The sequence below is a fragment of the Drosophila serrata genome, unplaced genomic scaffold (assembly GCF_035046125.1).
Source record: "Drosophila serrata isolate PLE 108 unplaced genomic scaffold, ASM3504612v1 contig_240, whole genome shotgun sequence".
In the NCBI taxonomy this organism is placed as follows: Eukaryota; Metazoa; Arthropoda; class Insecta; order Diptera; family Drosophilidae; genus Drosophila; species Drosophila serrata.
This window is the reverse complement of record NW_028257138.1, coordinates 10882466-10909456: the sequence shown is the minus strand read 5'-3', so window position 1 is coordinate 10909456 and position 26991 is coordinate 10882466. Positions and strand designations below refer to the sequence as shown.

At 32.1% G+C, this 26991-nt stretch overlaps 3 protein-coding genes across 8 annotated transcripts in view; 1 reads left to right on the top strand and 2 right to left on the bottom strand.

Annotated features, from left to right (window-relative positions):
• The window catches only part of tai (basic helix-loop-helix family member taiman), a 106658-nt gene extending 84486 nt beyond the window's left edge, over nucleotides 1–22172 (bottom strand). For 2 of the 6 annotated variants that reach the window (XM_020952164.2, XM_086831437.1), the window contains exons 1-3: nucleotides 21877–22170; nucleotides 21061–21438; nucleotides 11209–11240 (exon numbers count right to left, since the gene is read on the bottom strand). The gene's annotated coding sequence lies outside the window, so the exon portion shown is untranslated. Of the gene's footprint in view, nucleotides 1–7308; nucleotides 7830–11208; nucleotides 11241–21060; nucleotides 21439–21876 lie in introns of those variants that run through there. The other 4 variants (XM_086831440.1, XM_086831441.1, XM_086831438.1 and 1 more) reach the window with 3 other exon arrangements.
• A 218-nt stretch (nucleotides 22173–22390) lies between these two features.
• LOC110183773 (coiled-coil domain-containing protein 43) lies at nucleotides 22391–23570 on the top strand. Its single transcript, XM_020952130.2, has 3 exons — nucleotides 22391–22700; nucleotides 22760–22981; nucleotides 23158–23570. The coding sequence occupies exons 1-3, from the start codon at nucleotides 22539–22541 to the stop codon at nucleotides 23398–23400; spliced, it is 627 nt and encodes a 208-aa protein (XP_020807789.1). The 5' UTR covers nucleotides 22391–22538; the 3' UTR covers nucleotides 23401–23570.
• Nucleotides 23484–24772, bottom strand: LOC110183772 (uncharacterized). The gene is made up of 2 exons (XM_020952129.2): nucleotides 24069–24772; nucleotides 23484–23877 (listed from the first exon to the last, which is right to left on the bottom strand). Exons 1-2 carry the CDS (start codon nucleotides 24576–24578, stop codon nucleotides 23665–23667), a joined length of 723 nt encoding a protein of 240 aa, XP_020807788.1. The 5' UTR covers nucleotides 24579–24772; the 3' UTR covers nucleotides 23484–23664.
• Nucleotides 24773–26991: the final 2219 nt, after the last annotated feature.

Below are 26991 nucleotides of genomic sequence, written 5' to 3'. Positions count from 1 at the left end.
AAATTAGGTTGTTATTAGATATTGTTTCTAAAACTTAACTTAAATTACAGCTATAAACACAAACTATTTATAATTTGACGTTATGTCCAATAATTACGTATACGTAATAAATAAATCAATATTGAAAGAGGAGAAAAAATATATAAATATTCATTTAAAATAGAAAATCTTTTCGGGTGCAGTAAAGAGATATAAGTGTAGACTTTACACTGAAGAAATAAACATCACAGCAAATAATACATAAGGAATTGTAAGCAAAACATAAAAGAAATCAATGAAAAATTTAAGAATTTCGAAAACATGCTAAATTAACTACCTGTACGTGATACCTTATCAAATTCCTTTTAAATATATACTGAAAATATATTTTTAATGAATTCAAAATATATATTTTTTTATTTAACGAAAAATACCTTAAATTTAACCTTTAAAACGTTAACTATTATCGCAGTTTATTACGCAGTAATCTTTTTTGTTCCTGAACAACTGAACAACCTTTTTTGTATTCCGGCTCTTTGGAGAAGTAAATCTATGAGTCACAAACTATTTTCCTCCATTGTAATCAGTCAAAACTATATAGTTTATAGTCAGTCACTGGCGGCCACTTGTCAAGCGTCTTCCTTCCTGCCTTTGCGGCCCATTCAATCACTCTGAAAATCAACTAATACTCATAAAACAAACCAGAAAAAAAATACTTTGACAAAGCAAATATTTGGCATATATAATGGGCATTCCTCCACTCGTTTTTCAGATTTTTTGTTGCTTTTTGGGATGCTTGCATTAGCTTACAAACACACACGATTATATACATACAAATATATACTCAAAAAAACATTCACACAGATTCAAACTGAATGCCTACCAAACGATTTTTTACGCCCAGCCAACGAACCTATGACATCAACATTATTTCGGCCAAAAAAAGGCCAGCTGAAAATTATTTATTTCGCATATTTAAATTTCGACAGAGCAATGTGCAAGTAATGGAAGAGGGCTTGAAGGGGGGCAATTTTTGAGAAAAGCTTGGGTTACAAAAAAAAATATCCACTAAGGGTCGAGTTTTTCACTAAACACTAAAAAAGAAATAGATGGGAAAATCAAAACGAAATGCAAAATTGGAAAGTTTTAGGAGTAGAAAAATAGTTTTGTAGTTTTAAGTAAAGTGTAATATTATATTATGAGTATAAACAGAGAAATAAATTTCTATAGAATACATAGAAACATTAATTGTCTTAATTTACAGAACATAACCGCTTAAAATTCCCAAGTAGGAACTCTGCATGAACTAAGGTCACATCATTTTAGTAATTTATTAAGAAGAGTTTAGAATTTTAAGAATAGCATTTTCTGTATGAAGTTTTTTACTTTTTAACTTGATTTTTAGTTAAAATAATTAATAGAACCAAGCCACCTATAATTCCAAAGAATATATTTTGTATATTAATAAATAAAGCATTTTAAAAATATTTTTATTGTGGATATTATTTTTTAAATATGTTTACTATAAAGGAAACATATATTTTGTATAAATAAAGTATTTTTTAAATATTTTTACTAAGCAGATATTTAAAGAGAGAGTTATAGAAATCATATTAAAGCTAAGAAATTAACAAATTCTCTATCATTCTTAAAAATCTTTCGACTACGTCTTAGCTTATTTTTAAAATACCAAAATTCTAACTGTTGTAAATTTTAAATGGTATTATTTTTCTTTGTGTACCATTTAGACAACTCCGATTACTTAATTCACCAGAAAACCAGATGAGCTAATCGCTAGCTGCTAGCTGCTCCGCCAAATAACTCTGACTTTAGACTGGCCCAAACTTTGACTTAAGATTTTTAATTAAGATAATTATAGTTGCTGGGAAAGAAACAAAAAAAACCAACAAACAGTGCAGACCTCAATGAATGGTTCACCGATGAGTTGAAACATTTGTTTCCCTTTTATTTTATTTAGTTTATTCTCCATTTGCTTTCATTTTGAGGCTTTTGGTGTCCGAAATGTCAGTCCGTCAAATATTTGTGGGTCGAGCGTTTTTTTGCTTATAGATAAACACAGACGTCAATTAGTTAATATGCTTTTTTAAAAAGGAACCAAACATACACACAAAAATCCACATAGATCCTTTTAGTATTCACATTTCAATATGTTTTTTTCTGTCCAATGAGTAACCAAAAGAGATAAAAAATCACGGGATCACTGAGACCATAATCATGTTTGTACAGTACGACTCAAAAAATTGCAATTTTATTTATTTTTATTTGTGTTTTTGTTGTGTTACCTATTATACAACAGCAGAAAAAATGAGTATCAAATCAAATTCATTTGAAGAAGCACAAACACAGACACACACAGGCGGGGGCAACAATATATGGCATACATAATATTAAAAGAAATCGCACCCAAAAAACCAAATTGGCATAAACTACGTCGAAAATAAATTGGAATCTAAAAATGAAATTCAAATGCGGCAAACGCCCCAAAGAAGAGAAGGAGGAGAGGTGGAGCAGCTCCCCAGTTTGCAAAGCACAACAAACAACAAATCAAAAAACCAAAATAAAGCACACACACACACACACACACAAAAAAGCGCAATCGCTGAGGAATCAAAAAGACAAAAAATAACAACAAATATATGGATATATATTATATGAGGAAATGGGGAATCAAATGTCCCCAGAAAATGTTATTATAAAAAACTATTTGAGCCGTGATTATGCAGGATTGGAATGTTCTGAAGACTTCAAGGAATTCAGTGATGAAATAAATAAGACAAAAAATTACTTCTGGCTTAAGATAAAAGCATAAATGTAAGATAAGTATTTAAATATATAAAAAAGTATTGAAAAAAAGGTATTAAAGTTTAGGAATGAATAAAGATATAGTTTTAATAGTGTTTACCATAGGAAACATAGAAAAATACAATTTAAGATATACAACACAAGATTTTTTAAGCTTAAAATACATTTTATTAATAAGAATTTTTAAGCTTAGAGTAGGAAAAGATTGTCTCTGGATTAAGATCAAAGCATAAATCTAGGAAAAATCTACTATAAATATATGAAAAAGTATTAATTAAAAATTATTAAAGGTTTAGAAACAAAATTCAGTATAGATTACTAGAAAAAACAAAACAAAAGGAGTTGTAAATGATATAAAACGAAACCTATTTCATTTCATAAAGATGTAAACATATATTTTGCTGCTTCAATTATAGATATATCATTTCATTAAGATTAAAATATGTATTTTTACTACTTCTTATATAAATAGAGATCCCTAAAAACCCCTATAAATTTCTTCATTTATTTTCTCAAATATCTCAAATCCTTTAAAACAGGATAGGAATCTTCCTTGACATAGCCCACCGTAACCACCGGTAATGAGTTTGATTCTCAAGAATTTCAAAGATGCTGAACAAACAATTTTTTAACTACTATTTAAATAGCATTTAAAAAAAATCAACAAAAGACCTTCAACACACTTTGCGCAGAACTTCAAAAAGAAATTAAAATTATAGCAAAACTCGTGCAGCCGCAGTAAGTAAAGTACATCAAGTAACAACAAAAAAAACAATCTAAAAGAAATACGAAAAATAAAACAAAATGAGGCGTACAGAAACCAGTTTTTACCTGGAAACCAACCAAAAAAATTGGTATGATATTGTACGTAAGCAGTAATTGAAGTTAACGTAATTATAAACGTTCAGCAAAGAATCATGTGCAACATATACACAAAAAAAAGGGAACAGAAATATCTTATATACCAAGACAACGATTTCAGTTGAAGTGAATGGATCCCCAAAAAAACAAAAAGAAACTCTGAGCTGGTCAAGCTTAATTTCCCAATTAACATGGAAAACTTCAAAGGACAAAATTCATTTACGCTTCACAGAGGCAGAGTGAGAAAAACGAATGTAAGCCGCGAAACGTGCGACTCGAGAGTTTTTCCTCACAGAGAGAGAAAGGGAGAAACAACAGAGGAGAAACTTACGGAGAAACAAATGTGGAGAAACTCAAAGAGAAACTGATGAAGGAGAATTAAGTGGGAGACAAAGCTCAAGGTTCCCGAGGACATTGACGCTAAGGTCAAGCGAATATATCAGCATTGAGAATGCCTCTTCCTTTTTTTTATGGCATATATGCCCGTTCCCGTATCTGTAATTTATATTTATATTTTATAGATACACTCGTGTAAACACGAAAAAAAATTACACTGGAAAACTTGCTACAAGCATGGGAGGTTGAGAAATTACAAGTTTTATTACCAATTGCATTTTTAAGAAGGTTTTTGAGTGAGTTGGTTTTAGAATAATAAGCTAATTGTACACAAAATATGGTTAAACTTTATGGTATATGTTGTTTATACTTTATGTTTCAGTTAGGGTTTCATTAAAATATTTCATTTATGTTTTTTCAAATATTTTCTAATAGGAGAATCTGATGTAACTCACTTTTGAATATATTTATTCTTATGGTTCTGCTTATGCTTTATATTTAACAATATAATTTTATATTTAAAGCTTTTTAAATTATTTTTAAATAAAAAAGTTGCTGTATATTCTTTTATTGAGTTTATTTAAGCTTGGTAAACATGATTTTTATCAAAAATAATTATTTAACTTAGGTTGCTTAAAAAAACTTTATTTACTCGGATGAATAATATTCTCGATATAGTTAAATAATGTTTTTAAACACAAATAACTACAAATATTTTAAGAACAAATGTTTTAATTCCCCACAGTTACTATTTACGACATTTCTAAATAGTTTTCAGGCCACAAATAATTTAAACTCAAATAACATCCGAATAAACAAAACAAAATTGTAATTAAAGAGGTATTTATATATACATACATTAAAATACATTAAACATTACATTAAACTTCTTTTTGCATAATTTTGTAAACACAAATAACTACAAATATATTTAAAATAAAAATATATATAATTAATACGATTTGTAAATAGTTTTCAGATCACAAAAGATTTAAATCCAAATAAACAAAACAAATCTATAATTAATAAGGGATTTCTATATACATAAAATCAAATATTTAATACCTTAACAATATCTATACACAAACTCTTTACTAATCTCTTTGATTTGATATTTTTAAGGATCATTAAATGTTATTCTGGACATTAATTTCAATTTAAAACAAAGCTAAAGCATATAGATTGCCTTTAGCTTGCCGTGTGTTCAGTCAAAAATTTGCTTCCCCTCTATGCTCACATTCAAATTGTTTGTTAAATTTATTTATATTCTCCCTAAACAATTCTCCGATTCTCGCAGAGCTCTCTCTCCCTCTCTTTCTCCCTCTGTCTATCTATCTCTTGCCTTGTGTGTGTATGACTATTTCTTATCAGCCGTTTTGAGTTTTTCAAAACAAAGTCCATTCCCTATTGGAATGGTCACTTCTCGTGTGTGTTTCGCGACTCTACTGTACAGTAGAGACATCGTTTAAAATGCCATTATCTAATCGCTGACTCTTGCTCTTCAGAGTGTGTGTGTAGAGTGTGCTGGCGATAAGCCTAAGCGCTGCGTTTTGTTAGTTTCTTCCTCATACTTTTATTAAATTATGAGCAAGGCGACGATAAAGTTGAAAAAAAAAAAAACACACACAAAAACTAAGAAAAGAACGAAACAAACGAAAAAAACTATATAATAATAATATGGCATGTTTGAGGTGTTCTCGCAGCTTTAATTCATTTTGTCGTTTTGTAATTTTTGTGTAGAACCGGAAAACTGGTTTAACCTGTCCGAAAAAAAAATAGCTGACCAGCGAAAAAAAAAATGAAGAAAAAACAACAAAAATTCTACCAAGTCTAGCAACAATAAACTAATTAAATCTAACCAAAATACGTCGCAAAAATCTTCAAAGAGCTCTCTTTTTCGCTCTTCTCCGATGTGTAAGAGAGGCAGCAGCCGTAGGGGAATATAAATAGATGAGAAAATTTCATTGAAAGTATAAATAAAATGTTCTCAAAATAAATATTTCAATATCATATGCAAAACTTGACGCTTTTAGTGCTGATAAAAAAAAAAACGCACACATATGCCAAAGAGTATCTGTGAGATACGTAGATAGATAGATAGATAGGCGAAGAGCGAACGAACCTTTTGCCAGTCGATTTTCTCAGTGGGTTTCTTTCTCGGTTTTTTTTTCAAGTTTGAAGGTTTGGGTCTGTGTTTGTTTGCCGCCAAGAGAACGACAAACATCGGAGTTAGTGTTTGCTCGCGTATTAGCAAAAGAATTCTAACTGAACCGAGTAGCAGCAGGCAGAGCGTTGCCTCTGCTCACGTTTTGTTATGTAATCAACCAACGACGACCTCCTGCACTTCTACATATATACATATATATGTATATATATATATGTATAATGCATACTATATGTTCTACGATCATTATTTCCCTCGGTCAGCGATAACTCTCTTGACGAAATGCTGGTTTATATCAAAGGGACAATGAATTGGTCATTCGAAGGCCTATAAAAACCTACTGACTGAGTCACCAATGGGAATAACATTGGAAATTATGAAATTATTGGTAATCAGTTAAGAGATTGTATTGAGAATTTCCATATAAATTTATTAAACAAAGAAATATAGGTTTTATGCAGTCAACAAGTAGTTTTTAAAATGTTTTTTTTTAGAAGTATATTTTATACAAATACATTGAAATGCCAACGATTATAAGACAGGAGAAAAGAACTCATTAAAGATGGAATTCAACAATGAAATATACATATATTTTTTTTATTTAGTCAAAAAATATGTTTTGAATTTTTATATTAGAAGAATAGTTAAAAGAATACTTTGAATTAACAGTTAATATTAAAAAAGAATAAAAGATCACATTATAAATCAAATTCAAGCTAGGATTTTATCAAACCTAAAAAAAAACTACTCTATCTTTTATTGTACTAATTTTTGTTTTTAGTAAGTAAATTTGTAAGCACACTTTTGGGTATTTAATATTCGTCAGATCTTTCTTTATTGTTTCTTCTAAATTAAGTGCTTTATTATTGTTTTTACAAAACATTTTTTTTACAAATACATTTTCATGAATTAATGCTTAAAATTTGTTAAAATATTTCAAAAGTATATACTTTGTAGCAACAACACTTTGTAAAACAAACTGTTCTTCCTTACTTTTTGTATTATTAATTCATTCATTTTTGGCTAAATATAAAATATTAAAGACGACTTCAAGTATTTCTTCCTGATGTAAAATCTTCTTAAATTTTTTATAGTTTTACATATCTTTTACTTATATTTATAACCCATTTTATGTTTAAATTTACCTTTCAGTTAATTAATCAAAAAAGCTGACTGATCAAACTTTTTTCTCCGTTGATTTTAAGTAATAATCCCATAGATAATTAAAATCTATAATAAATGCGTTAATCCATATTTGTTTAGTTTGTTAGGCGGCATTATAAGTGATAATTATTTAATATTTTCAATCATTTGATTTTTCACATTGATTTGCACTTTTTTTTTTGTTGTTTTTCAAACACTTTGAATAACTGTAAATCGCTTTTGTTTTATATTTTTTATTTATATTTTATTTTGCTTTTACTTTTTTTTTTGTATACAACTCGCAAAGTGAAACCGTTGTGTATATAAATATATATATTTATATTTATGTCGATTATGGTTTTTTGTTTTGTTTTGTTTTATGTATTTATTTTAAATATATATTTATTTTCAATGATTTTGCCAAGGCTAGCTTGAATTTATTTATGGTTTTTATTTGTATTTTTATTTTGCACAAAATATATATATACTATGTGTGAAATCATATAGTATTTTGTTAGAGAAACTGCTTGGGCGAGAATAATCAAGAAAGGCATTAGCAAAGGGAATTTCAAATTTTTTGTATTTTGAATTTTCCAAAATATAAAAAAAAAGGTGGGCAATTAAGGGAATGGTGTGGAAACGAAACAAAATATAAATAAAGATACGTTGGCGGAACGAACCGAATGGCAAAACGAGCCGACAATTGAATTACGAAACCCGAAGCGATACGAAAGACAGAGAGAGGAAAAGAGCGAGAGAGAGAGAGAGCGGGCAAGAGAGCCGCCGAAGCAAAGGCAATAAGAGAGATTGGGGAAAGAGAGCGCCAGCCGGAACGTTTGGGGCCATGGAACAGCCACACAAAAAAATTCCGCAACGAAACGAAGAAAAATTTCCTTTAATCTTCCGAAATTGTTAATAAACCCTACAAGCTACCAATTATTCGGTTTTAGTTTCTTTCGTTTTCTGCGTTAATTGTTGTGCATATCGGAAAGATACTTTTGTTTTGGCGAAGGAAAAACAACACGCACTCATGCCACACACAATCACGCCCGCACGCACACATAAACACACACGCGCACTTTGCTTTGCTTTTTCTTTCTTTCGTATTATTTTTTCTTTTGCATTTTCTTTTGGGCTGCGCCAACTTTTTCCTTTAATTCTTTTATTCCTTCGTTTCTATTTTTCGACACTTTTGTGACTTTCAGTTGATTTTAGTGGGTTTTAATTCCTGCCGAAAAGGTAAATAAAGTCGAACAAGACACGCGCGGCGAACGGGGGGAGCCAGCGAGAGAGATGGCAAAGAGAGACAGAGAGTGAGAGAGGGAGACACGTCGACACAGTGGGATATATAGCGATTGTAGCTGCACCGCTCAGAGGCAACCTCACCAAACGAAATTCAAACTCGAACTGACGGATACGCATCTCACAGATACGGATATCCACCAGCTGTGTGACGTGCTTCGCGCTGGCCCGCTCGCTCTCTTGCGCTCCCTCTCTCTCTCTCTCTTAGCACTCGCTCTTGGCCCGCTGTGTCAAGTGTCAAGATGGGAGACGGGGAGTGATGGCATTTCCGTTTCCTTTCCGTCAGATTGGGGTTTTTCTAGGAGTGTTATTGCGGGTAAGGTTAGAAAATACCAGGTACTGGTAATTACATATATATTTAATTAAGGCAAATTTAAGCAGCTGTCATAAATTTAAATATTACTACATTTTCTGTTTGGTTGAATTTTTTTTTGTTTTTTAAGGTTGTAAAGTTTGTTATTTTCTAGCCAAGATTTTTCAAGAAGTCAATTTGCTAATAATAAAAACTCGAAATTGATTAAGTGTTTTAAAGACTTATTTGCTTCTTTTATTTTCTTTTTTCAATTTAAAAAGATGTCTGAATTATTCTAAGGTTAGGTTAGGTATAATAAATTATTTGTAAGCAGTAGCTTTTTTCTTAGCTTCTTTCCTGGCTATTTTTCAGATAAATATGACATCACTGGGGATGGGTCCGCTGGCCTCTCTTTGGTATGTTGCTGCTCTTTTTGCTCACCTCACCAAGTGCCGGCATTTTCGTTTAAGCTCCACCGCACGCAAAACAAAAGCAAAATCAAAAGCAAGAGCAAACACAAAGAGCAAAGTAAATTGCTCTTAGCACTGTCTTTGCAAATATTTAATGGCGACTGTTCTTTGAAAACCAAAACAAAAACGATCCTAACTTTTAAATATTCTGAAATTCGTTTCTGAGAATATTTAAATATTTTTATTTAAAACTTGGGAAAAGCGTGTTTTACCTTTTTTTACGTTTAAAATTTTCAGCTTGTTTGAGCATTTAAAACTACAAAAATATATATAAAAAAAAAAACAATTATATGAAAAAACTAACATATTAAAAAAAAGAAGCAATAAAAAAACTACGATAACGGCTAAACATTTTTTGAAATAATCGAAATATTTATATTTTGGAATTACAACAAATTTGTTAGAGTAAGAATCATTTTTCATAAACGGTTTTTAAATATAATAAAATATATTTTCTTTATGTTAAAATTCTATAAAATTTCTTTACTATAAACTGCCTTTTCCTCATTTCTAAATTTCTTAAAAGACAACGGGAAAATGCAAAAGAAAATGCAACAAAACACAGAGTTTTGATGACGAAACACATGTTGTGTTTCTTTTTTCTTTTCTTTTGGGGCCTCGCCGCAAATGAAGAGCGCCAAAGCGATGAGCGTAGAAAGAGCTGAGCGAACAGTGGGGCAGGGGGGAGTGAGCGGGGGAAGAGTGGAGCAGAGAGTTCCCTCCGTTGTAGCTTTGTAGCGCAAAAAAAAACCGAATTAAGCTCACAAAAAACAAACAAAAATAAAAACAGAAAAAGTTGGAAAAGCTCAGCGACGACGATGTCGCCTTCAATTTCAATAGCAGCTCTAGCTATTGAGATAGCTAGAGAGCGGTTCCTACAACGCTACCTACCGAGATACATAGATATAGATGCGTATATATGTATGTATACGCAGCGGCTATTTAGCTACTTTTTTTGTGCCGACTTTGTTTTGAATATTTTTTTTGCGCTCAACTTATATTCCATATAAAAAAAGAATGCATTTTATTGCCTAAACTTGTCTAAATACGACTAAAGTCTTGATCCGCCTCATTTCTCTCTCTTTTGTTGTTTTCTTAATCGCAAGCATAATCACAAGATGCATAAATTAAAGTTGAGATTGTTATCTATTTATGCAACTATTTAGCAGTTTGCACGGATGTTGTGAGCTTAGAGCGATAAATATGACAACTTTGAATTAGATATTTTTTTAAATATTATTTAACAAAGCTAAAAGAAGATTTAAAGATAAGTAAACAAATAAATTAAATGTGCAATCACAAAAACTACAAGAAATCATTAATTATTTTGTTTATCATTATAAAATAATCGAAAAGGATTACTCTGATTTTATATCTGAGGTAATATATCGAAAATGTAGATAATTTAAATGGATGATGGACTTAAATCGATGACTCGCATCGATAAATTATCGATGACTTCATTTGAAAAACTATATAATTGCTAAAAATAAAATATTTAAGATATTTTGTATCAATGAAATTAAATTTCTTAAAAATGTTAAATATTCATATCTCTACATATATTGATAATACTGAATGAATGTATGTATGTATAAATAACGAATAATTTCCATAGAAATGAATATTTTTAAATTGTTATTTTAGGGACTTCTTCGTTTAAGTAATTTATAAAACAAGTCATAGAAATGTAGTCCCACAATTTCTGAAGAAATAAGTTTAAGTTGTACAAAAAATGTTTTGGTTTATTTTTACTATGCTAAAAAATATATAATATTAATATTTTTATATAATATTACACTTTATTTCTGGATAACATATTTATTGTTTTAACTCACCCAAACTCTATTATGTCATTAACAAATAGGACCTGAAATAAAGAAGAAATAAATAAAGTTAGAAGATTTCAAAAAAATTTATTACAAATATTTGATATTTATTTAAAATTTATTATAATTTTTCAAGGTTTCGTTACTCCATTTAACATCTCAACATTAATATTGTTATAATCTATGAAATTTGTGTAAAATCTAAAGCAGAAAAAACCAAAAAACACTTCAAAGGAAAATGAAGTTAACAGCCCTTGCCAATGACATCATTTGGAGTTCTGTTTCTTTTCCATTTTGTATTATTTTTTATTTTTTTTTTTTTTTTGTTAACCATTTCCTATATCCAACGTTCTACCATCTTGACTATATAAAATTAAGCTTAGAAGTTGGCAAGCCAATTTAAGATTCGCCCCCTGAACCTGCCTTGGAAACCCTTGAACACTTTTGTGCCGTTAACTCTTTGTCAACACTTGAGATTTTCCTTGGACTTTTCCGAGCCGTAATTATGCATGACAATTGTACATTTAGTGTTTTGTTGTTTAGTTGTGGTTGGTCTCCCCCCCCCCTACCACCTAATGTTGTTGATAATTTTATGCACATAATGGCCTGGCCAACAGCAGAAACCATTGCCAAAGAGGTACTTTAATTGCTGACTGTTTAAAAACTTGATACTTGCCATTTTCTTTTTTTTTTTTTGTATTTTTTGTCCATGTTTGCTTTTCGTTAATGTTGCAAACAATTAGAAACGAAGAGAAGGAAAAAAAGCCGAAGAAAAATGACAGAAACAATGATGAATTGAGGAAAACTGGTGACACTTGCCGACCACCTGAGTTGATCATCTGTGAATTTGGATTTATTTCGCATTTTAACTTTTACCTGAGCTGATTCAACCACTATTATTAATTTATAGGTAGGAGCAGCAACTAAAAAGAAGTGAATTTCAAAAAAACCAATTATAAAAAGTCCGCGACGAAGCCGTGAATTGTTAGAGCGCGGCAAAAGGTGGCTCTAAAAATAAAAATTAAAACCAGTAGTTGCCAACGTGACGCCATAAATTTCAGTGTGTGTTTGTGTGTCTTCCCCCCGCAAAAGTTTCCTAGGTTTTTTTAGCCACGCCACAAAAAGCAAAAAAAAAAAACTACTACCAAAGTTGGGAACCCAAAAAAATAAAACGAAGGTGTTTGGCCAAAAACTTCATGCGAATTTGATTGTATTTTTTTTTCTGTGAGGTTTCTTGTATTTCTATTTTCTGTTGTCGATTGTTTTGTTTGCCAGGGCCCTTGCCTTGGATTTGTTTGCGGAAAACATTGAACAGTATTTTTTATATATATATATATATTAGTTATGTATTTATTTATAGTATGTGGAAGGAAGAGGAGGGTGTAATTATTTACTTCAATTTGAAAATTGCAGCTCAAAAATATAATCAAAATAAATAGTAACTCTACAAAAAGGTTAATCATTTAAAGCCTCAGGGAAATTTTTATATGTAATTCTTGTTAATTAACAAATTACATTTATTAATATGTTATATTTTTGAACATATATATTTTTTACTATTGTTACCGACACACGTTTTAAAAATGTTTCGCCAACAAAAGTTTCCATTTGGCATTTGCCAAATATTTATTCTTTTTATATTTGCTTAAATTCATATTTGTCTAAGTTTCAGTACACATGGCTTTGTTTCGATTTTGTTTGGTTTTTTTGCACTTGTTTTTGAATGTTTTATTGTGATAATATTTTGCCCGTTCTATTTGTTTTATATTGTACAGTATATGCATTTCTTTGGCTCCCTATTTGTGTAAGCTATGAGCTTTTATATTCAACACATTTATATACATTTTGGTTGTTTTGTTTTATTTGAGTTCTATTTTATGCTGATGTCCACAATTCGGCAGGTGTTGCAACAGAGAAAGATAGAAAAAACGACTCTTTTTTATTGTGCATTTCTTTTTGTTTCTTTTTAAAGGTTTTTAATCAAAATTAACCAGTCATATGACACTGAAGCTCATATAAAGATACCAATCATAAAGATATTTATTTCGACCTTTAAATAAATATCTATTAAATGTACAAAATATTTAAAAAACTAAAAATTTTAATTAGATCTTTTCTTAAAAAATAAAAACAAACTAAGAACAAACTTGACTCTCACAAAAGGGTTAAAACTTTCTTTATTGCAGTTACTCATTTTGCTCAAGAAGAAGTCTGTGTGAAGTGCTCTTTAATTAGAGTTAAGGAAGAAATTCCCAGTGCCACCAGGTAAAGGTAGAAGCAGCATCTGAACACGAGCAGCGACACGTGCTCCAAATGTAAAATTGACAAGGTGACGAGGCGCTGCTGGAAAAGGTGAGCCGTGGGGCAAAGGGGAGGGTTCAAAGTGTGAGAATGTTGCACTAAGAAAAACGGATTAAAATCTACAAAAAATACTGGAGATATTTTACTACAGTATAATAAATATATGAACTTTTATGACAAAATATTAAAAACACCTATTCAAAATTAGTTTTATCTGATTTTGTGATAAATAAGTAATATTAGATTTTGTGAGAAATAAAAAAATATTAGATTAGTTTTGTAAACACAGTAATTAATAGTTCTGCATTTTTATCTTAATAAATTAATTTTAAAAAATAGTTTATTGACCAAGAAATAATTAGAAAGCCTTTCAAAGCTTATTTTCTTCTTTAAAAGCTGTCAATTTATGGTATGAACAAGCACTTGGGAATTATAAACACCAGCGTATGGAAAATACATATATGCAATGAGGTATTGTACTTAAATAATTGGTATAACATGTAGAAAAAAAAAGACCTTTAGAGAAATTTCGATATAATCTACAAATAAAAAAATATAATATATAATAAACAAAATAAAAGCAATATTATGTTTTTACATTTTTATTTATCAATTTTCTACCTACTATTATTTGAAATTAATTTCTATAAAAAACCCCTTAAAGTCTTATTATAATATATCATGTTAAGATCGTTTTAAATTTACAGATTTTAAGATTTTATAAAAGCATTAAGCTTCTACACTTTAAATTACTCTTTTTAATAATTTACAGAATAAATTTTGTTTCGCTCAGTGCACTTGAACAGGTGGAAAAGAGAGGCAGCTACTCTACTACGTGCTGATGTTGGTGTTGTGTCTGCATTTATGGAATTTTTTATGAATGATGCAGCAGCAACAGCAACAACAACAACAGCAGCAGCAACAACAGCAGCAACAACAGCAGCAGCAACATTTGGCGTTGATGAAGTGCTGAAAGGCAACTGCAGGCGAGAGTCCTTCTTCTTCTCCTTCTTCGCCCATTTGTGTACGCTCTCTGCGCATTTGTTTATGAATTAATAAAATTTTAATTATGTTGCACAAATAATTGCTCACTTGTGCAGAAAAGCATGGAAAGCTGGCAAATAAGCTCACAGCCACTGTAGCAGCGAAATGCAAAATGAAAACCGAAAACAAAACGATAAGTGTAAATAGGAAATGCCCATAAAATCAGAGTACAAAGTGCATTTTAATGAATAATTGATTGAATGTGAAATGGAATTCCCATGGAAATTGTCGGTGTTTTTTTCCTTTCTCAAATTTATGAAATTTAATTAAAAATTCCAAATGAGTTAAAGTAAGAGATGGAAGGGATTTAAGGGAATATTTTTGGTATAAAAAGGTTTTATCTTGTCGTAATTTTTTCCTAGGAAAATAGACATTTTTATCTAAGGTTTTTGTTACAAATATCTTGAAGTATTAGCTTTAATAATGTAAAAATTTTATATAATCAACTTTATACTTTAAGTACATATAAACTTTCTAAGCTCACTTGCAAAAAACCCTTGTTCAACTTCAGAGAAAATTCTACGAACTGAGGGCATCAAGTGACTGACTTCTATATACACACACCATATGCATTAAATTTTCTAAAATATTCTCACACATAGTGAAGAGGAACAACAACAAAAAAAATCACCCGAAATTATGTACAATGTCTTCAAATTACACAAGTCTTATCATTTATTAAAATTCACAGAATTTATTAAGAGAACCCCCGGGCGTGGAGCGCCAATAGCAGCAAAAAAGACCCCATAAAATAATATACATATTTAAATATATCGAATTTCCTCAAGTAAATATACAAACGGAGAGACCTGAGAGAGAGGAAGCCACCGAAAAGATATCAAACTATTTTGTACCTAATGCCCGAAAGGTTAAAGACACAGCAAAATACCAAAATCCAATGAAAACAGGGGAAAAAACACAAAAAAAAAGATTCCTGGTAAAGCTCAAATCCTGTTTACTTCCTTTTGAGCTACCTAAGCACAGAAGAGACGAAGCCACTAAATCTTCTATGGGTAAGTTTTAGGAGAGATTCTTTTGCAGCAACGTATCTTATGGATATTTGTGTGTTTGGATATCTTCACAACGAATTGGGGGCCTCAGCTTATATACAGCTTCAGACATTTTCATATATATAGTCTCGTTTGCTGATTTATTATTTACTTTAGATGAGAGATGCTGTTCCTCCTGCAAAATCAAGTTTGGCTCTCTGTGTGTGTTTTATTATATTTCGTATTTATTTTTTATGTGAGGGTTTTTCTTAATTTGTGAGGGTTGGGGAAGAGAAGCATCTATACATTAGAAGCCTGACTTTAGTTCACGGAAATCTTGTTAAATTTCGCTTGATTGAATATGCTTTTTATACTTCTCATCTTTAGCTAATTTTGAGGTTTTATTCTGTCAATTTTGACCACACACTTTGCTAAATATATATTTCAGCTTAGAGAATATGTTTTCTTGTCAAGCGTAAATTGCAATTTAAGCATTATAAATATATCAACATTATAAAAACATATTGTTTACTACCTGAAGGATGCCTCAATTTCTTTTTCTATGCTTGACTCTGTTCACGACCGCAGAATTTATGGCAAGGAAATGAAACATAAACAAGTTGAGTAAGTGTCTTAAAGCAATGCGAATTGCGGATTCACTTACTTAATTATATTATTTAAAGATATAAAAATATAGATGATTTATGTAATATTTTCTAGCTAAAAATATTTATTATATTTCTACGTTTTTTTAAGAGTTCTAAACTGTGACAAAAACAAATTAAATCAAATTATACATAGCCTTAATAAAGAGGTTTTAAAGCTGTAATTAATTCATTTCATCATCTACAAAACCCAAACAAAATTTACCTCTAAAAACTATAAGAAAATGGTATATATTTAAACATATTTTCTATAAATATTAAGCTTATTTTCAAGCTTCTTAAAATATAAATAATCTAAAAATATAATTGTAGATAAGCTTTTCAAAAGTTTTCCACCTCTATATCTTTAAAACCTTACTCTAATTACCTATATATATAATTTGCATTGGAGAAACTCTTCCAAAAAAAGTATAGTATTTCCACTGATTTCCTTACCTACAATTAAGACATTTAATGGCTTTTTCTTTAATATTAATTCCGTTCACCTTTCTTATTTTTTGGTACATTTGCAAACAATGTCTAATCATAAGCTGTATGGCTATGGGGCAACGGCTTAAGCGCTTTGTGAAGTATATAATTAATTTATGTGCGATTCACACCATAACCCGGTAACTAATTGTATGATTCATGTTGGCCAAACTCCCCATATAAACCCGTGAAGAGCATTAGCATTGGCAGCTAGAAGCAAAAGCGTGTTAGCCAGAGGAAAATGCTACCAAAGATTGCAGATGAAGTCGCTACCTGGGTGGAGTTTTATTGTGCACTTTTCCGCCCAACCGCAGAAAATTGCTGTACAAGAGGAAAAGCCAACTTAAGGCCAAGACTTGTCGTGTAGAATGAAACTCTGGCTTTTTGCGCACAATGAGATTTATTTATCGTGATTGTGCGCTTAATTGAAAATTGTTTGTGAGCTGCGAAGGATTCCGGGCGCAACAGGACTTAGGCCATATATCACCATGACCCATCTCTAGCGGTATTTTTAACACACATTTATTGACACACATATTTAGGGTCGTCTCAAGATTTTCAGCCCAGCACTCTTGCCTCATTCCTGTGCCAAGACAATTTGTCAACGACATGGCAATGATGTAGCAACAAGAAATGCTATGGAAAAGCGGGAAAACTCGAACCAACTGTAGCAAAATGAAAATGTCAGAGGCAGCAGCAGTAGCAAACAGTAACAGCATCTCCCTCGATTCATCGAAATAGTTAAGTGGATACGAGGCACCATGAATGGAATCCATCAACCGCCCATGGAGCCATGGCATCCATGGCATCCTACTGGCAGCGAAGCCTTTTCAATCACATTACGGTTTAGCCAAGGCAGAGTCCTTTCTGCTCTTTCTTGAGTGTAAATGGGTTTGGGTTTCGAAATCCTTCTAGACCCAAGCCACAGGGAGCTACTTAGCTGCTACCCCAAGCGGTATCTCGAGATGAAATGGAATTTCATATGAGGAGTTTTCTTGTAAGCTTAAAGATTATTTAATTGGGATTTTCTTTGAATTTGTAGATTAATTTTTAGGGAAACAGAGTATAGAAATTAAAGAGATATTTTAGAAAGGATTAAGAAAAGGTTTAAGCTTTTAAAGCAGTCAAATTCATAATATGTTTACCTTCAAGAACTGAACTTATTTTTTTTTTCAAACCTTTGTGGTCTTCAAAGTTATTTTAAATGCCATTTTGTATAAAAATAAATTAATATTATTTTGATAAATTTAACAAACCAAAAAGCACGATTAATATATTAGCTCCTAGTTTGTTTAAACCCAAAGATAACATATGTTTCAACAATGTTTCAACGTCATTGTAATAAGGATTGGGTATTATGGAGACCACAGCCACTTTCCTTCCAACCATCTTGATGGGTGGTCCCGGAAAATTCCATTCCCAACTAGAATGGAGGAAAGTACTCAGGAGCACCCCGTGGCATTCTCGAAATGAATGCGCCCACCCATTGTTGGATTGATTTTGTTATATGAAATATAGACTCCCCCTTTTTTGAAGGACTCTCCCCCCGTCTCAATGCGACGTTATTTTGTTGTTTCTGCTTTTGACTTGTTGCGTTTTTCAATTGATTGGTTGGGGTTTATGATATGGAAATCAATTTGCTTCTTTCCCACAGTTAGAGTCAACGATTTGTGGTGTGATGCAACCGGCAGAGGACAAAAAGCCATCAAGTAAAGCCGTCATAAAAAACAAAAGAAAAACGTGGCCAGGAAGAGAACTTTATGGGCGAGGGCGTGACCAATGGCAAATGGCTGTTGAAAGGAGCAGCAGTTAAAACTCAAAAGCCACCAAGTCAGATGGTAAGTAAGGACAGTGGTTTTAAGGGTTTTCAAGACAATTAAGATGTGGAGATGGTAGAAAAAATACAAAATGGATATTATAAGGAATAGGAAAGTGTTAAAAAAGATATATTTTAAATAGTTATTATTATGTATAATTTATCTCAATTTCTGATATCCTAATCCTTATTATTATATATATAATATTATATTAACTAAATGGTTTATAAGCTAGACATTTCTCAAATATAAGGAAAATGTTCTTGTATTTATAACTATAATACCCCACAATAATTAATTATAATAAAAATATCAATCATTTACCTATAAATTTTCCAGTCAACTTATTTATATCATTATTTATTTTGTTCTTATTCCTTAACTTTCATTAAAATGTGTAATATTAACCACGGTTTGTGACTTCAAAAGAACAAGCAATGAATCGTGTGAATTTTATGAGCTTGCTGAAATTTAAATGGGTCTCCAATTTAATGACGAAACCCTCAGAGGGGGAAAAGGTAGACCAAGCTGCAATATACTATTTTTTGTTTATACCCTTACAGGGTATTATAATTTCAGTCAGAAGCTTGTAAAGATGTGAAGGAGTAATTTCCGAGCTTATAAATCATATATATTCTTAACCAGCATCAACAGGCGAATCTATCTAGCTATGTCTGGTTGAAAATAAAAATTTGCAGAATTTTTTCCTTTTTTTTTCATAAAAATATTAGGAGTTAAAATTGTGAAAAATTTACAAAAAATTTAATTTTTAAATAGGTACGCAGATTTATTAACCTAATAAAAACTAACATCGGAAAGCTTTCCGAATTAAAATTAATGCTTTTTTGGTTGAGTTATGAGTTTTTTAAACATTGATTTTTCGAACAAAATTGTCATATTAAAATATCTATGAATATCAATTTAAAGAATTGATTCGATAGGTTGCATTTATTTTGAGCTAATAATATTGCAAGTTGCAAGGGTATTTAAACTTTGGCTCTCGAAGTTAGTCTCCCTTTCCTTTAAATATATATTTTTCTTGACAGAGCGGAATATATATGTGTATGCATTTTCCGGTTTTCTTTTCACCTTTCCCCTTGCCTGCCTTCATTCCTTCCTTCCTTTCTGTGACTGAAAAACGGTTGAATCAGTTAACAACACCGTCTTCCCCTTAACGGGTGTCGCGTCTACTTGCGTCAATTACTTAATTTTAATGGCCTTTATTATGCATACACACACACACACACACACACACACACACACACACAGGAGCACAGGGGAGCTGTGACGAAGCTCACTTGAATATGCACACAGATTGGAAAGTGTAAAACACTCGCATTTACATTTACAAGCCACATAAACAATCCCTGCTACGTTGTGGCCCATTAAAAAAACAGTCAACAAGCGTTGCTTGTGGGTGGCTAGAAGCTGGGGGGATAACGTCAAGGTTATGCAGGATATGAGACTGAGATGGCAAAGGAGTCTTCTATAAGCAGTCCTTGTGTGGACATATTTTATTAAATAATAATCTTGATATGCTAAGGTAAAGAAAACATTTACATTTTTTGGGTTTTTGCAACAGCTTATTGCAAGGATTTCTTATTAGGTACTAAATATTTGCATAAATTGTATTTTAAAACATATAAAAAATGTAAGTATTATATACACTTTATGTATTTAATAGTGACGTTAACGTGAACATGAAATTTATTGTAATACCCTTCTTCAAGGGCTGTTAATGTCACCAAAGTGTTAACAAATCGTCGTCCCTTAAATTATTAGCTTTTTTATTTGAAATATAAGACTATAAGCAATATATGATATGATATGTATAAAATATTAAAAAAAAATAAATTAATATTGCTAATTTTAATTATTAATTTATTTAATTTTAATTTGGAAAGCTTTTCTTTGCTAATTTTTTTTTAATTTTTTAATTTTTCATCTTCATACTCAGTTAAAAATGCTAATTTTATCAATTTTTTTTTTTTCATAATTTTAACAATGTAAAGCCATATAAAATTTTTTAAAAATTTTTAAATTTTTTTTTTCTATCAGACATGGCTAAATCGACTCGTCTGTTGTCGCTGATCAAGAATATATACGATTTATAGGGTCGGAAATGACTCCTTCAATGCGTTTCAAGCTTCAGACTAATATTAGAATACCTTCTTTTAATTGGGTTTAATTATAAACCTATTTTCCACCAAAATAGAATATAACTTTATTTTAATTTGACCTATTGATATAATAATAACTATTAGTTATTTCTGAACTCTTATCAAGGCCGTGCAAGGCCAAAATATATCCAGATGGCATAATTATTGGTTAATTGAAATCTTATTGTCCAGGTGACTATAAGATTTTGTATCATTTCATTATCAAATTAGGAGTTTATTTAACTATTAAAGAAGAAAACTTTAGATATTGATACTGATAAAATGAAACTATATAATTGAAAACAAATATTTTAAATTTAGTTTCACTTCATTTGGCATTCCAAAATACCTTTTAAATGTCAGACTTATACATTCTTATAAAATAATACCAATAAATAAAATCTAATAAGAAACTTACCGAAGAAAATTGTATCTTAACTGCAATTTCTTGTCGCTGCCATTAAGTTTCTAACGTTTTTTTCTCTTGTTTTATTTGTTTTAGGGTTTTCTTTGACGTCTTATGATTACACTTGCCGCACACACACATAAGCATAGAAGTGTATGAATTTTGTTTGTATATATTCCACTTGTTGCCAACGGCACACGACTGTGTGTATGTGTTTTCCTTCTTCTTATTATTTTTGTTGTTTTATATTTATACCCTAACAGAAAGTATTATGGTTTTAGATTTAACCTTTGAGAGGGCAATCATCATATTAATTTGCATAATTTTAGTTAACATTTTTAGCAAAAATTTAAGACATTTTTTTTAATAAGAAAAGCAGTGAAAAGGTTTCTAGAAAGAGAAGCAACAAAAAATGGAAATACAGCAAAGTTAGAGCATTATTGGGACAGAAGAAACATTAAATCATTTTAAATACATTATTAATAGGTTTCAAAAGCATAAGAATTAAATTTTCAATATTTTAGCAATTTAAATAGATCTAATAAGATTTTATTTGAGTTTTTCTTGTTTTCCTATGCAAAGGAAGGGTATTTAATCTTCGCCGCGTTTTTTCTCATTTGCTTCTTGTATCTTTACTTCTTTCTTTTTGTTTATAACGCGTCTGCCGACGCGACGCCCAGCAACAAATAAACAAAAGCCGAAGGCGACGACATGTGACGTTGTTGTTGCGCTTGCTTTTTTTTTTGTAATTGTAATTGTTATGGTTATTTAGCTGCTTTTGTTGTTGTTTTTCATGCTGCAAATTATAACACGAAGAATCACCAATACCTTGAGACACTGGAGCTTCACACACAATTACGCACAGGGCCCGTAAAAAACGCACACACGAAACGAACGTACAGCGACGAAACAATTTGTTTATAATTTGCGATTGACTTGAAATGCGACTGCCATCGGGTCTGAATTTAACGTTCACGGAACTGCACAGACTTAAATAACGCAACGATTGCACTTGACGGAGCTTTTAACAAACACAAAAGTTAATATTTGTAACAAAAAGCGTAAAGATTTCTTAAGGTCGGCAAACAACTAAAAGACACGCGGGTATTTTACAACACTGACACGAACAGCTGGTGCAGCGGAAAGCATTGCCAGCTGGAAGTTATTTACAACTCTGAAATTAATTTCCTTTAAAAATGTAAAACAGGTTACTAAAACTATAGAAGTTGTATTTAAGATTAATGTAAAATGCATTTCTTATAGATATACATCTTAAAATGTTAATTTTTCTGCTGTTAAACTTTCCTTTTCACAAAAGTTGGCAGCCCCACGAGCAACAGCTGTTAGCGCTGACACATTTACCAACACTGCGCCACATGCTCATCTCGAATTAAATTCTGTTGCCTTTTGCGGTTGAATTAACCACTTCCCCGCTTAACTCGCCAGTTTAAACCCTCCATTTATGCTAAATAAGTAAACTTTAAGTAACAATGAGTGTCAGTGAGGAGTTCCAGGGCTGGCTAAATGACCAGCTGCGTAAACTCAACACGGACGAGAACGTTTTCGGCTCGTATATCGTCGGCATACTCGAGGGCGATGAGACCACAGAGGAGAAGACGGAGGCCCTTGAGGGAATCCTCAGTGAAACGGGGGTAAGTAGGTGCTTCCTCTAGGATTTACCTTATTAAGAGTATGTTTCTTTAACTCACAGTCGGAGGATATCAACGAACTGGTGGCCACCATTCTGCAGAAATGGCTTTGCAGCCATGTCAGCACCGATGAGCCGCCCAAGAAGGGTCTGGACATCGATGTGAATGCCCAGCTGGCCAAGCTGCTGGAGAATCAGAAGCTCAAACCCGCCGTCAATAAGGAGCGCGAGTATACAGAGGAGGAGAAACGCATTAAACAACAAATACTGGCACAGTACTCACAGGTTACTATTCAACTTAGCTTGCTTAAAGAATTTGGGTGCTTTAAGGCACATGTATTCTACCAATAGAAGCTGCCTTTTATTGGTTACCCTGCCTATTGCCTGAATCCCCAATTACTTGGCAAATGAACTTAGTTAAGACATATCTTCCTCCGTTTAATTACTTCTCCTTTCTCTAGACCTCTGTGGTTAACAAGGACAACGATGATTCCGATTCGGAAAGCGATGACGATAGCGGAGCCCTTGAAAAGAACACCAATAAATCCGATGTCCAGGCTTTGGCCAAGGAGAAGCGGGAACAGGCCCGCCTGGACAGTGCGGCCAAGAAGCAAAAGGACAGGGATGACCGGGAAAAGCAGAAGCAGTTGCGCGAGGAGAAAAAGGAAAAACGCAAGACTGTGAAGGGCGAAAGGCGGCGGTAACCGCGGCAAATTGTTCAGTCTTCTCTATTAAACCGATTTATATACAACTTTGTATTTTTTTTTTAATTTAAACACCAAAGTTCTTTTGATTTTATCGGTTTGTTTCTGACTCCTTTAATTTACTAAATTAAATTTAAAGTGGTGTTCACATAGCTGCTGTTATAAGGAAATTGATTTGTGTCTAACCCTAACTTGGCCAACTAGTTTAGTGTTTAATTGCTAGGGGGAAAATGTTAAATCGTTTCGTATTATAATTAATAGTTTTTAATCAGCATCATTTGGCTTGTCCTCGTCGCCTTCGTCGGCATCATCTTCTTTGTCGGATGCTGCGCTTGTATCCCTTTCCAATTGCAGCTCTTCGGAAATTTTCTTAACAGCCTCTAGATCTTGGAGCTTAATGCGTCTATTGTTGGGATCCAAGCAGTTAACTTTGACCTCTATGAAATCACTGGTCTGCTGTTCATCCCAACTGGAATACTTTGGGGAAAAGAAGGATGTTGGACATTTATTATTACTTTGACCTTAAACTGAAGCCATTTTGGGGGAGTTTTTGATAGGTTTCTTTATCTATTTATCCTTTTTTAGTCTTATCACACTGGTAAGTAATTAAAAAAGCCAATTTGTAGTAGTTTTTCTATACCAATTGCTATAAAATTCAACTGACTTACCACGGAACTGGATGTAAACAGCAGTTCCTCCTCCTCGGCTCCCGACTTGACCCTTAAATACTTTTGCAGGAGGGTCGTTTGATCATCTTTGCGCCACAAACACAAGCGATTGTTCTTCAACCAGTCTTTATCCAAGAGATCCGATTTCTTTATCAACAGATCCAGCTGATTTAGCTTAACGAACTGCTTTTTCGGAGGCAGACTTTGTGGCTTCTTCGAGGAGGTACTGGCCGATGGATAGTCAAAGTCATCATCGCTGGGATCCGTTTCTAGGTCATCGTCATTCTCGGAATCCTCGTCGCTCACCTTGGCCATCCGGCGTTTGGCCTTTGAGGCTGCCGTGGCTGCCGCCGATTTCCGCTTCCTGCCGCCATCAGAGCCAGCTGCTTTGGCCGGACGCTTTTTGGTGGGCCGCCAGTCCTCCTCCGAGTCGGAATCGTCGTCCGGACTGAAATCGTCCTCGTCGCTCTCCACAAATGTGGTGGTCACCAGCTCGGTGCGGCTACGCATCCTTTGGGCAAAAAATTCTCTACTCCTGATGCTGCTCCTGTGGTGGAACGGCCGCTTTTCCTGCAGCGCCTGCTGCTGTGGCTGCTGCGTCTCAAAGCTGACTGAAAATTTTATTGTTGACTCCGAAAAGCCTTCATTCCCTCACCCGCACAACGAGGAACGTCTCCCTGGTTCATCCTGTGAGGGTTGCACTTGGTCCTCTCTCACTCTCTCTTTGCGAGGAAGCTTCCTGATGAAGAAGCTTTCCGCAGTGTTGCATCCTTCTAAAGGATATGCGGAAAAGTTTAGCAAAATAAAGCTTTTGTCGCTTTTCTTTGCAAGGACCACTGCCAATTATCCTTCAAGCTTTCAGGTAAATTTTCTAAGCTTGATCCTTTTGCATTTTCGGAGTTTTGTAGTAATTAGGTCAAAGCTTTTTCTCTGGATGCATTTTTCCAAGGCTAAGCTATATTTATTTATGGAAAGGATTATCTTATTATAAGGTTAACTTCAGGCTTTAGTTCAATCCTTTAAACATGGCCGTAAAAATTGTATAATATGGAATTTGCATCTGTATTTAAACCAATTTAAGTAGTCTGTATATTGTTATTGGTTTATTTTTAATTCAGATTCAACAAGTTGGTTAATGTCAATTTTATTAAATGTTTAGAAATGTTTAATAAAAGGTGCAATATACATTTTATAAACACCAACATTTTCAGTAATTGAAAAAACCTTCAGTATAAAACAGACTAATTTTATGAGTTTTTATAACATAGTTTTTGTAATATATTTTTATCTAATTTGAATCAAATCTACCTTTTCTTATTATATACTTTATAATATACTACTAAGTAAATAATAACTACCAGATAAATTGTTGTTAAATGTATCAGTAGTGTCTTTCAACAGCAAGTTACTATGACCAGTAATTAACTATGATCAGTAAGTTTCGATGAACATTAAGCAACTATGAGCAGTAAGTACATATCTATGACCAGTAATTATGTATGATCAGTTACTAACTTTGAACACTAATAAACAATGACTTGCAACTTTGTAACACAACACATTTCTGAAACTTGGCTGGTAGAAGACACTTCGTTCCGGGGCTGTTAGAACGAGTTGGGAATTATATGCACAGATGTGCGAGATTTGTTTTGAATCTAATTTAAGCTATTTGAATGAAACTATGGAGTTATTCTTCTGTATAATTTGACTAATATACAAGTCGGAGCATGGCGAATCGGTGGACTATATATATATATACATATATATAGCTGAAATAGGAACAATCGGACGATTTATAGAACTATGATCAGTAATTAAATATGACCAGTAATTAACTATGATCAGTAAGATTTTATGAACTTTAAGTAACTATGAGCAGTAAGTATCTATGACCTGTAATTTTCTTTGACTAGTAAGTATCTATGACCAGTAATTATGTATGATCAGTTACTAACTTTGAACACTAAAAAACAATGACTTGCAACTTTTGTAACACTACACATGTCTGATACTTGGCCAGCAGCAGTCACTTCGTTACGGGGATGTTAGAACGAGTTGGGAATCATATGCACAGATGTGCGAGATTTGTTTTGGATGAAATTTAAGCTATTTCAATGAAACTATAAAGTTTTTCTTCTATATAATTTTACTAGTATATAATTCGGAGCATGGCGAATCGGTGGACTATATATATATATACATATATATAGCTGAAATAGGAACAATCGGACGATTTATAGAACTATGATCAGTAATTAAATATGACCAGTAATTAACTATGATCAGTAAGTTTCTATGAACTGTAAGTTATTATAAGCACTAAGTATCTATGACCTGTAATTATCTTTGACTAGTAAGTATCTATGACCAGTAATTATGTATGATCAGTTACTAACTTTGAACACTAATAAACAATGACTTGCAACTTTTGTAACACAACACATTTCTGAAACTTGGCTGGTAGAAGACACTTCGTTCCGGGGATGTCAGAATCAGTTGGGAATCATATGTACAGATGTGCGAGATTTGTTTTGGATGAAATTTAAGCTATTTCAATGAAACTATGAAGTTTTTCTTCTATATAATTTTACTAGTATATAATTCGGAGCATGGCGAATCGGTGGACTATATATATATATACATATATATATCTGAAATAGGAACAATCGGACGATTTATAGAACTATGATCAGTAAGTTTTTATGAACTTTAAGTAACTATGAGCACTAAGTATCTATGACCTGTAATTATCTTTGACTAGTAAGTATCTATGACCAGTTATTATGTATGATCAGTTACTAACTTTGAACACTAATAAACAATGACTTGCAACTTTGTAACACAACACATTTCTGAAACTTGGCTGGTAGAAGACACTTCGTTCCGGGGATGTCAGAATCAGTTGGGAATCATATGTACAGAT